General features: G+C 32.8%; 1 protein-coding gene across 1 annotated transcript; it reads right to left on the bottom strand.

The window, feature by feature from the left end:
- Nucleotides 1-1,805: 1,805 nt before the first annotated feature.
- Nucleotides 1,806-3,892, bottom strand: LOC149214474 (cytochrome P450 71AU50-like). The gene is made up of 2 exons (XM_089390912.1): nucleotides 2,861-3,892; nucleotides 1,806-2,709 (listed from the first exon to the last, which is right to left on the bottom strand). The coding sequence occupies exons 1-2, from the start codon at nucleotides 3,773-3,775 to the stop codon at nucleotides 2,083-2,085; spliced, it is 1,542 nt and encodes a 513-aa protein (XP_089247038.1). The 5' UTR covers nucleotides 3,776-3,892; the 3' UTR covers nucleotides 1,806-2,082.
- Nucleotides 3,893-12,392: the final 8,500 nt, after the last annotated feature.

Here is a 12,392-nt window from a genome sequence, read left to right as displayed (position 1 = left end):
GCTTTTGAAGATATATAATAGTAGGTATAGTTTAATCACTAAATTGGATTTATATCTTTATGATTGTTGAGTTCATAGTTACCAAGTTTGAGCAAAGTTTGAGCGAATTTGGTACAGAAAAATTAGATTGCCTAGAATTTAATATCAAAAAATTCAAAAGTATACTTCTTATAACTATTTAAATATATTATTTTTTCAATATTTTTAAAAGTTGAAATAGATTAAAAATACAAAATTATAATTTTGAGAATCTCAAAAACTCTTTAAAAATTGCTTATTACAAATAAAAATTTAACGGATAGACATTTTTATATTAGTTCATATAACAAATATTTTATAAATTATATAATTTGATGTTCAATAAACTAAATTTCTATATAGATTCTATGTTACACATAACCATACAAATTTCATATTATAATCACTGAGATCTTTTATTCTTTATAAATCTTACAATTTTATACTTGCTCAAAATTCTTAAAAAAAATCATAATTTTTTTTACATTTATCTAAATTTAATAAATATATAACTCAACATATTTTCAAATTATTCATTTATATTTAAAAAATAACACCTACATCAATACTCTCCTATACCAATGTGTGTTCTCTGTTAACCTATTTTTTTAACTTTGGCCTATATATAATAGGCCCTAACATAATTTATGACTTTCTATATACCTCCCAAGCCATAAGTTAATATATATTAACATGAATTTCAATAAAATACAGTGATATGGGGTATGACTTTCTATATACCTCCCAAGCCATAAGTTAATATATATTAACATGAATTTCAATAAAATACAGTGATATGGGGTTTAATGGTGAGTCTCGGTGGATGAAACCCACAAGATAAGGGTTCAAATCTTATTGAGTATATATATATGACCTGTTGTGTCTTGGCTAGAAGAGTAGACTTGCTCCTAGCCTAGGTTTATAGTGGCAGCCAGCCAGTTATCTGTTTAGGATAACTCTCATCAATTACCGTTTATTCTAAATTTAAAAAAAAACATGAATTTCAATAAAAACTTGCCTCCAAAATTTCTTGAAATGTGCATTGTTTTCTCTGTAGCCCTGCACCTGACACAAAAGAGAGAGTTACTGATGGCGGATTATTAGAGTAGAAAACCATGGGTTTATCATTAATGGATCATCGGGTATCAGGGAATTATATAGAAAACAGAGCTATTACCTTACAAAACTGTTCATTATATATACCTTAAAACAATATCATAGTCTGGATGAAAACTACCCTGCCCAATTCATTATATATACCTTAAAACAATATCATAGTCTGGATGAAAACTACCCTGCCCAATAAATCGTCTGATGGCGGATTATCAGCGAACTTCTAGTCGACTTTATAGCTTTTCGTATACATCCTGCCATATGTTAATATTCATTAACATAATTTTCATTAAAAACTTGCTTTCAAAACTTGCTTTCATTCGCCCTGTATTATTAGTCCTGCACCGATCTTCGAATGACCTATTATTCGACGAACTGCGAACAATCATATTTCCGATTTTTTTTATTGGTACGGTCGAATTTGATAACTATCAGAAACCAATATTTACAAACTTATCAGAAAACATTACATCTTATTGAAAATTAATCATCATCATTAAATTAAAGTTTGATTACATTATTACAGAATTATATTTAAATTAAAAAATAAATTTTAAACTTAAAAAAACCGTTGACAGAGGCAAAACGTTCTCTCATGCTTTCATATTTACTGAAATATCTGACGAAGTATATATATATATACCTACATTTCATGCTTTAAAATCCCCGGCAAAGATTTCTATAAAAAAAAACAGTTGACAAAGGCAAAACGTTCTCTCACGGAACTTTTCATGCTTTCATTCACGGAAAAATGAAAAGTAGGTATCATGATTTAAAATCCCTGGCAAAGATTTCTCCATAAAAGTGGCAATTACATTTCTATTTCACTCCGAGAAAGCAGGAAAACCGACAAGCTGAAAATCTACTAGAAAATATTTTATTTCGACAGCTCTATGAGCTATGCTTTTATTGAAGTTTCTAAGTGAAGTGAAGCAGGTAGTTGTATAGAGATTAAAGTACCAACGCAAGGCGAGAAGTCGGAACAGCCACGAGTTCATGTGCCCTGGGTACTGTGAGTCCAGTAAACTTTTCAGACATACCCAATTCCTCCCCAATCATGTCATCAGGAAGCCTCCAGTCGAAGCAGTGCACTAGCTGCGCCACTGCAAATTCGACAAGAAGCGTTCCCAGCAGCTCTCCTGGGCATCGTCTCCTTCCTGCTCCGAATGGCATCCACTCGAAGTTCTTAATTCTTTCATCCAGGCAGTCACCATGCATGAATCTCTCCGGTACGAACCGCTCCGGATCCTCCCATGACTTTGGGTTCCTTCCGATTGCCCAAATGTTCACGAAAACTTGGGTGTTTCGGGGGATTTCATAGCCCAGCACTTTGCAGGCGTCTATAGAATTGTGGGGAATGGCAAGCGGCCCTGGTGGGTGGAGTCTAAGAGTTTCTCTCACCACAGCTTGTAAATAAGGGAGGCGAGGGAGATCAGATTCACGCACCATGCGCTCCAATCCAACAACACGTTGCAGCTCGTCCTGAAGCTTGTTGAGCACTAGTGGGTTCCTCAACAATTCGGACATTGCCCACTCTATCCCTGCAGACGATGTGTCCGTGCCAGCGGCCAACATATCCTGCCACCATCATCATTATATCAATAGTAAATACAGCATCATATTATTGGAATAGGGTTTCAGATTTAAAATTATGGATGGTTAAGAGGTTTTCAGAAACATTTATTATTTAAAAAAAATTGCAGTGTAGATTTAATAATCTTTTACATACATAGAGCACGGCCTTTATATTGTCTCGTGTAATTTGTAACTCCATATCTTTATCCGCAGACGCTGCAAGTAAAACATCTACCAGATCTCGCGGGACATTGGGGTCATTCTGCGCAATGTGTTCTTCTATTAGTTTCTCTAGCAACTTGTCTTGAGTGCTGTGGATGCTTTTGAGGCGGCGGTTGAGGCCTTGCAAATCCATCCAGGCCAAGTATGGTATGAAATCTCCGATATTAAAATCACCCAGCAGCAGAATGGTTTCCTTGATCATTTCCTTCACTCCTCTATTGCCAATGAAGTCGTGGTCAGAATACTTTCTGCCGAAAGTCATTCTGCAAATTATATCGTTGGTAAGGGTCCACACAGTTTGGCCAATGTTTACTGGATGGTCTGAATTAATAAGAACAGAGCGAATCATAGCAGAGACTTCCTCTTCTCTTATAAAGCGAAAATAATCCAATCTTTTGGAGCTTAGCATTTGTAAAACACAGACCTTACGCATTTGCCTCCAGTAAGGGCCATATGGAGCAGAGCCGATGTCCGAATAATTATACAACAAGTAATTACCTGCAATTGATGGAGGTCTGCTGGCAAAAAGCAGATCATGAGTCTTCATAAACTCCCTTGCCATCTCAGGAGAAGAGATGACTAAGACGAGTGTGGAGCCGAAGTAGAGAGACATGAGGGGCCCGAATTTCAGAGACAGTGCTGCCAGTGCTCGGTGCGGAAGGCCTCCCAGTATATAAAGCATATTTCCTATGATGGGCAGCGGGAAAGGCCCAGGTGGCAGCTTCCTGTTTCTTACCCTGACGAAGAAACTCCATGCCACCACCAAAGCAACCAGCGCCGTTGTGAGTCTCAGACAAAACTCAACGTAGTCAGCAAGTGGGCACGCATATCCCAACCCAGTCACCATTGTTACTTACCCGGAATACAGCTCCGCCCTCTGGTCTGGTCTCGCAGAGCACAAATACATATAAGCGGCGTCGAAGTTGATGATAGTTACTTAACAGAATTATTTTTCCTACAAGTGAAGGCCAAATGAACCTTGATTCCGTCGCATGTCGATGACTTACAGGGCAAGTTATGCCGCCGCCCTCTTCTCACATGACAAAGTCGATTGGAAATATATAAAGATAATTGCGATTTCTCCATTGAAAATATATAAATATAATTGTTATTACTCGATTATAATGACATTTAACTTTATTAATGACCAATTCAAAAATGGTGTAAATATAAATATAATTGTTATTACAATCAATGGTGAGACTTTAATTATATTATTTATTAACAACAGTGAAATATTATAATTTAATGGTTAAATTTGTAGTGTGGATAGTAATGGCTGTCTATTAGAAAAAATCATCACTGTTAAAAATTATGTTATTTTAATAATTTGTTATGTTATTTTATTAGAAAGAGCAATAGACTTCCACTTCAATAAAATTCTTCAATATCTTAAATTATTAAGACTATCTCATTATTTGAAAACCTTTGAACCGATCAAATATAAGCAATTTTAAATCATATTCTAAAACTCATCACATGAAAAAATATATTTGAAAACCCAATTAATGAAATTATTTTTTTCCTGAATTATGGTGAAGTTTGATTAATATTAATAAAAAATAAATTGAAAGGGTCACTATCGTAATTATTTTGTTTTTAATTTGAAAACAAGGAGAAATTGTCTCTACGTTGTAGTTCAAAGAGCAAATAGTGAGGGTATATATTAGATTATTACATATTTCTTAATTATATTAGGTAGGATTATAATTAACTTGTAATTTTTTTATAATTGGAAAAATACATTAATGAATGATATTTTAATGTTTATAAAACTAAAAATAGTTTATGGAAGTGTTAATATTTTTAATTTTTGGTTTTTTTGCAATTTAGTCTTTAGTCAAATTAATGATGAGCTAGATTAATTTTTTAATAAGAAATAGATGCTAACATATTGGTCTAAGTGTTATTGGTGTCTCTTAAAGCTTCATAATCCAAAATCAATTTTTTTTTTATTCCATTGTTCCACAAGTGCAAAAAGTACACAACCGTTCTTCTCAAGCTTCTTTAGGTATTTTCCATCATCTCCTTTCACATTGAAGTTGATGTGAGTTAGTTCTTAATTGAGCAATAAGAATTTGTTCTTTCTAGATAATGCGAGCTCTAATGTATCTTTTTGTAGTGGGGTTCAATTCCTCAACATTATACTTGTTCTTTCTACCCAACTCATTTCCCATATAAGCTTACAAAACTTCTCCATCTCAAAATCCTTTACCTCCTTGCTATTTGCGGGACAGATATTGAGTTAATATTCATATTTTGCATCCATTTGTTGTTTTGTCTCATCCATGATTTTTTCTTTCACTCATGCCTTCGTTGAAGATAGCTTTAGGCCATCTACCTACTCCCATCTCCTCAATTCTTTTTAGATATTTTATAAGACGCACCATAGCAATTGTTGAAACTTTTTTATTTTGAATTTGCTCATGATCAAGCATTTTTGGATCTTCACAGTTTGTTTCCATTTTGAGATTGGGGTATTGCTAACCCATAATTCACACCTATATAACATCATTGGAAAAAATGAGTCCAAAAAGCACTTTGAGCATTTTCCGATCCAATAACAATGCCTCTCTGTATCCATTTTCGAGAGCATATAATGTTTTCCACCCTCCTTAAATCCTCTTCCTTTTGTAGTGCTCCCAATTAAATTTGTTGAAATCAATCCTGAGGTACTTGTACTCCTTTACTTCTTCAAGAATATTATCCTCAAAGAAGAATGTACGTTGGAGGTACTTGTACTCCTTTACTTCTTCAAGAATGTTACCCTCAAAGAAGAATGTATATTGGTGCTGCTTTCTTTTATTAGACAAATCCTCCTTTTATTAGAGAAAATCACTATTTTGGTCTTATTCTCCTTTACTTCTTCAAGAATGCTACCCTCAAAGAAGAATGTATGTTGGCGTTGCTTTCTTTTATTAGACAAATTTTCCTTTTATTAGAGAAAACCACTCTTTTGGTCTTATTGGTATTGAATAAAGTTGAATCCTTATAGTGTAAACAATGAAAATAAAATTGAATCTATTGAGCAGAGAGACTCATTATACAGCCAGGTATGGGAAATGTGTAAGTATGTTGATGCTCAATTTGGAGTTGATACGTGCCCCTCTTAAAATAAGAATAAAATATTTTTTAAATACGAAACCAATATCCACTATAATAAAAAAACAAAAATGAATATGTTAATTCTCCATATGATGTAATATAATTTCATGTAAAGTAATTAAAAACAAAAACATTGTTAAAGATAATAATTTAATAATGTATATAATAAAAATATTCAAGATAGGTTATCAATAAAATATTTTAATATGAACTAATATTGATATATACTTAAAAATCTATTAATAACAAAAAAATCAATTATGTAAAATATTTTAATGTCAACTATGTATATATAATATATTGTTTAAAAAAATTATACATATAGTATAAAGATATTGAAAAAAAAAGGTAGTTATGTTTAAAACATTTGAATTAGTGTTGGTGTTTTACAGTTTGGTCATTTTTAAGTATATATATAGCATTGAAAGGTACTACTTAAGCAATGAAAAATTACATGTTGTATTTTGCACTCTCAAAGAAGTTTGTACGTGAAGAAATTTGCTCCCTCTCATCTCATATTAGATTCATGCTTAAGATGGATTTATACTAGTTATTTTGCATGTAATCAAATAAGTTTTAAGACTTTTAGCTGATTTTATTATTACTATTTTGAGTTATATATATATATATATATATAGTCATGAAGGTTCTTAATTTATAAATAAGCTTTGTTATAGTTTTATGGCCCAAGATTATAGCTTATCAATATTACATGCCCAAAAAAACTATAATTCATTTCATATAATATTTGTTTAAATAATTTTTTAATTAATCATTTTAATTAAATAAGGGAAAAAATATAACTAGTTTGGAAATTCATCTTAATCTTTGATTTGCGAATAAAACTAAGAATATTTTATAATATTATGTGGAAATTAATTTTTTACCATCAACATAATAATGATTGATAATTAAATTCAAATTATGAAATCTCTATTCCAAAATAAACACATCTACCAACATAATAACACATAAATTCTTAAAATTTATGAATTTTAAATAACATGAATTCTCGCTATTTAAAAAACTTTCATTTTGCGGTGAAAGAGGTTATGTTTTATGTTGGATGGTAAACGAGGTGTTAAATATAATGTATCACTTTAGTGCATTGATATAGAAGCATATATGGTTTAGAAGGGATTTTAATCTTAAATAATATAGTTATTTACAATAATGAGTAGTTACTTATTTTAAAATGCTATTTATTTTACATATGGAGATGTGATATATAATTGATTCTTTCTAAAGAAGAAGAAATATGCAGGAGAGTTGAATTACAAGACACTTGAGAAAATATTAAGTTAAAGAAAAATAGAAAAAGCAAGAACAACGTGTTGGATATTTTATTGTCGAACTTCAAAATGAGAATGAAAGGCTCTTTTTGAAGTAAGTATGAAGTAGTTTGGATAGAAAAAGTTAAAAATTTTAAAGAAGTAAGAATGTATAAAGTAGTTTGGATAGAAAGGGTTAATAATTTCTAAAAATGATTTTTTTGATATATTATTTTTTTTAATTTTTATTTTTATAAGAGGATTATTACTTAGACATGACATAAGTCAGTGGATTCATCTTAGATCTTATAGGAGTGAATGAAAATTCTTTTGTATGGGATCTTAGATCTTAGAGGAGTGAATGAAAATTCTTTTGTATGGATCATTGATGAATCAAAATGTCATAAAATCATTGTTTTTAGAGACTCAAAATAGTATAATAAGAGCCCTAATTAAAAACCAAAGTCACGTTAGTAAGGCAAAGAACAAAAAATACATCAAATTTCTAAAAGAGCTAGTTGAGTTTGAGGACATGAAGTTCTATCAATTCTTAGAGTAGGGAAACTAAATTAAAATGAAAATGAAAAGCATACACCAATGTTTGTTTTGAGATAAACATCAAAAATCCCTAATTTGGGTCTCATAGCTTTCATCACTCAAATGGTTGGGTATTTTAATAAAGTTTTTTAAGAAAAATGTCTTGGGGCCACGTTACCCCAATTTCATATCAATCATTAATGTCATGGTATTTAATTGGCATGCATGCCAATTTATTCACATTATAAATTGCATGAATCTTCACTTCTTCAAATTATGGAATTAGCGAATGGGACAAGCCACACATAGAGTCGATTATTGTGTAGGAAAATATATCCACCCTCCTCCATGATTACAATTAACATGGGTGGGATAATGTAGGGATCAAGTGATCTAACACAATAAATTAGAGTGGATGGAGGATTTTCTAGTGTGAGTTTTAGTTTGAGCTATCAATTTAGAATGGCCAACATATTAGAGCTCAAAATTTGTAGTGAAACTAAGTGGGAGGATTAGTGTAGAGGATTAATTGGTTCCATAATTCAATTCGACATAAGATCATTGAGGATGGTAAAGGAAAATAAGACAACATGGTAGTGGCAAAGAAGGATTGGATCAATTTGAGTGAAGATGAATATGTAATCATGGTGCATAAACACTTAGGATAATGTGCCTTTTTTGAGCTCATATAAATGAAGAGAACCAACAAAGTGAATGAAACTAGAATAAATGACTTGAATATGGATTTGGTTAGTCTCACTAATCATATTTGCACTTAATAAACCTTGAGGGTAAATGATCTTGCCATAATTTGAGAGGCTATCAAAGCAAGTCAAAAAGAAATTATGGAATTAAAAAATTAATGTGCTTCACTTAGAACCATGTTTGGCTCTCTATTTAACCTTTAAAATTTTGATTCCACTAACATGCTCCCCTTAGTTGGATCTGAAGGTGTTAAAGAGGAATAACTACTCAAGCATAAGCCACTTTCTCTTCCAAGTTCAGGATATGGAAACAATTCAAGAAATCAACAATGATATGAAGATCTAGATTTTCAGGCAAACATGTTTTATTTTGTAGTTCAAAATTAAGGTTTTAGTACGTTTATTTGTTTAAAGTTACCCTTCTAAAAGGATTGATTGCACAAATTTTGGAAGAAGAATTGAAGCGAATAGAAAATGTAAGACAATAGAAAATTTGACATTTACAATCATAGAAATGAAAGAACTAGAAATGTACTCCTTTGTCGAATAATTTGATTGTGGTATTTTGATATAATAAACTACTCATTTATGTTTAAAATAAAACAAAATAGAGGAGTATCCTTAAAAAATTTAAAATTATAATAGAAAGTAATAAAGTAAGTAAAATAACTAGATAAAATGATAGAGTAGAATAGGGGTAAAATTGAAGAGTGTTAGAGAAGAGAGTGTTTTGAAAAGCAATGGTGGGGGAAAGAGTGTTATTGGGAACTAGAGGCTCTACTATTTTTGTAAGAGTAGGCTAAGAGGTATAAAATACTACAACAACAATAATATTAAAAAAAATGATTCTCTTAGGGAATTGTATTTCTTGTCCAAAACTTTCTATATCTTTTTCTTCATGCTAATTTCTTTTTTAGGAACTCTTCTAATGATGTGGAATAATATAATATGTATTTTTGAACTTAGCAATTGATATCTGATGAAAAGAACATATCCCTGGGAAAAAAAAATATGATCATTCACACCTTCATAGTAATTCATAAAAGGACCACATTCATTGGAAATCTTATATCCCACCTTATGTGTTTTCACCATTTATGTTAGGTTTATGGGAAGTCATAGAAGAAAACAATGCATAGGAAATCATACATGGACTAGTTCTTGTAATTTGATTTCTATTATGTGTTAGTTAATACATGTTATTTCATTTTATATTTATGATTTCCTTAGGCATTTTAAGGCCAATAAAATGATGATTATTTCAGCACTTTAGGCTCGATCTCTAAGGTAGGTAATTTTTTTGTGTGGTAATGATCAGGTGATCAAATTTATGCTCAAAAATTAAAGTGACCATAACTTCCTAAAACCAATGCCAAATCTAAGATCTCGCTGATATGAATCTAAGGCATATTGAATCACTCAAAACTGATATTGTATGCTCTTGATATCACGTTCTGATCGTTTTCCCAAACAACTAAAATTTGAGCAGGGTAGTTAACTAGGTTGACCATACTGTTGAGTCAGCAGGGTGACCATACAGGTACGAGCCAACCAGAAGCTGACAAATGGCATCATCTGGTTCATTAGGTTTTGGACGAATTTGATTGGTTGTGCTTGGTTGAAGTGGACCTATGGATGGGAGCCACGTGGCCCAATGGGAGGCTTCCACGTGGCATCCCAGGTTTTTAAAAATTTGGCATGGGTTGGCCGGAGGCCCGACTATGATTTGAACATGCGACCTCCAATTTACAAGTGCAGAGCCTTACCAATAGACTATCGAGTGGTTCTTGTGGACTATAGAACTAAAATACCATTTAAGGTTTATCTTGATGCCTTTCGGAGGAAGGGGTCGAGGCTAAGGCCTTGGCCTTTAGACACACACATTCCATATGCCCATGGTGAAGAGTTAGACACTAAGTCAGAAGGCGCTTGTGGTAAAGGGGCCAGCCCCAGGTCCTTTGGACCTTATATGATCACGCGCCAAAGGTATTGGGAGCTTCGATGGGTAGGGTAGGCGTTAAGGCCCCAACCATGGACCCATGACCCCATGTAACCGTTTCCCTGGAGTTTATGGGCTAGGTTGGTGGGGGCGGGTGTTAAGGCCCAACCCACGACTTTATGTGCCTAGGTGACCACGATTTTCACTCCTAAGGCATTAGAGGGTGAATTAAAGGTCCAACAAATCACACTTATGGAGGGAAAATTTGTCACTCAGTTAGTCATTTTCAAGGGTGAATTGTAGGATCGTTAGCCAAAAGGGCGAAATTGTAGGATGGTTAACAGTCAAGTTTATGGATGAGCTTGTAGCTCATAACGTTTTGAGTTTTTCACCAATTTGAGCTCAGAAAGAGGATAGTTGGGGGTTTTAGATGCTCTGAATCTATTGCTGACCTCTGTTTTCTATTTTGAGCACATCTAGATGACTTTGTTTCAAGTTGGAAGCTAAGAGGTTTATAGATCAAGCAGAGTTTGGTAGCATATCCTGAGGGTGTTGAGCATGAAGAAGACCTTGTAGGGGTTTATTCACATTCATAATTCATTTGTAGTAGCTGATACTTGCAGGGTTTTGTTATCACTCAGAAATTTTCCCTAGAAGTTATCAAAAGAAGGAATAATCCGAGGTAACCACAAACCAATCTTCATACTCGGGTTCTAGCCAACCTAAGTCCAGAGAGGGCTCTCTCTTTATAATTTAACTTTGTTTGGGTGATGATTTCAAGCTAGTTCTTAGTGTTCATAAGGTTTTGATTTTGGTTGGGTGGAGGAATTCTAGGAACAGATGGATAAAGCTAGCTTCTTCAAACCATTGGGTTATGGAGTCAATAAAAGGATAGAATAACTAGATTAGATCATTAAAGGGAATGTTCACAGGGTAGGCTAGCAAAGCAAAAGGAAAATCATCAAGGGCAAATGGATGGAATGATTCTAACCAGGGTGAAGGGCACTTAAGAATCCTTAGATCGGGATTAGAATGAGGAACAGAGGGTGATCATCAACAAAGGGAAATTAAGAATCCTTTGCTACATAGACCAAAAGGAAAACTACGGAAGCTAAGGAGCAACTAAGAATTCCCTAGCTAAGATAGTTTAGCAGAAAACATTAAGAATGTAAACAGTCAAGACAGAGTGCATTTAAGACAGTTTTAAAATATCATTCCTAGTTTAACATTCAAATTTCATAGAACACATATGATTATTAAGAAACATAAGGAAAAACAATAATACAAATGAGAGAATACTTATTTGATTTTCGCTTTACACGAGAATCTTCAAAAATATCTGAGCTTTATTCCATGATCTAGCAAGCCAATCCAGTTTTTTGATACAATAAGACTTTGATTTGAGAGAAAATTCTATAGAAATGTCTTTGAATCCACCCCAAATACTTCAAAATATGAAGTATTTATACAAAAATATTTACAAAATATCTCATAACAGTTTGAGATTTAATTTAGGAAATAAAAATATCTTCAAGCATGAAGATAGAGACATATGGAAAACTACATCATGTTGTCCCTTTTATTGTGGTAGTGCTGGCTGTTGCAGTTGAGTTTGAGCCCTTTAAGCTGGCTGATATTTGTATGCTAGAATCATATTTGTCTTTAATCTTTCACTGATACTCTTTGACCTGCCACTCTTTGACCCTGTTGATCTGTCTTTTACCTGATTCATCTGGTTGCCTTCAGATTTACTGTGGTAACTTATAGTAAATCTGTCATTTTTTCCCACCATTCATCCTCAGGTAACTTTGCTTTTATCATTCTTCTGTATATTTCGTTTGCTTCTGTGTACTTAGCAAAATTGGGCTTGGTGACAAACAAATGTTTCACCTCATGCTCTAAAAAGAA

Source organism: Pinus tabuliformis, chromosome 1_1, assembly GCF_031772625.1.
Source record: "Pinus tabuliformis cultivar Carrire ecotype Pingquan chromosome 1_1, CPIR1, whole genome shotgun sequence".
Taxonomy (NCBI): Eukaryota; Viridiplantae; Streptophyta; class Pinopsida; order Pinales; family Pinaceae; genus Pinus; species Pinus tabuliformis.
The sequence above is the reverse complement of the archived record's forward strand: the minus strand, read 5'-3'. Positions and strand labels throughout refer to the sequence as shown.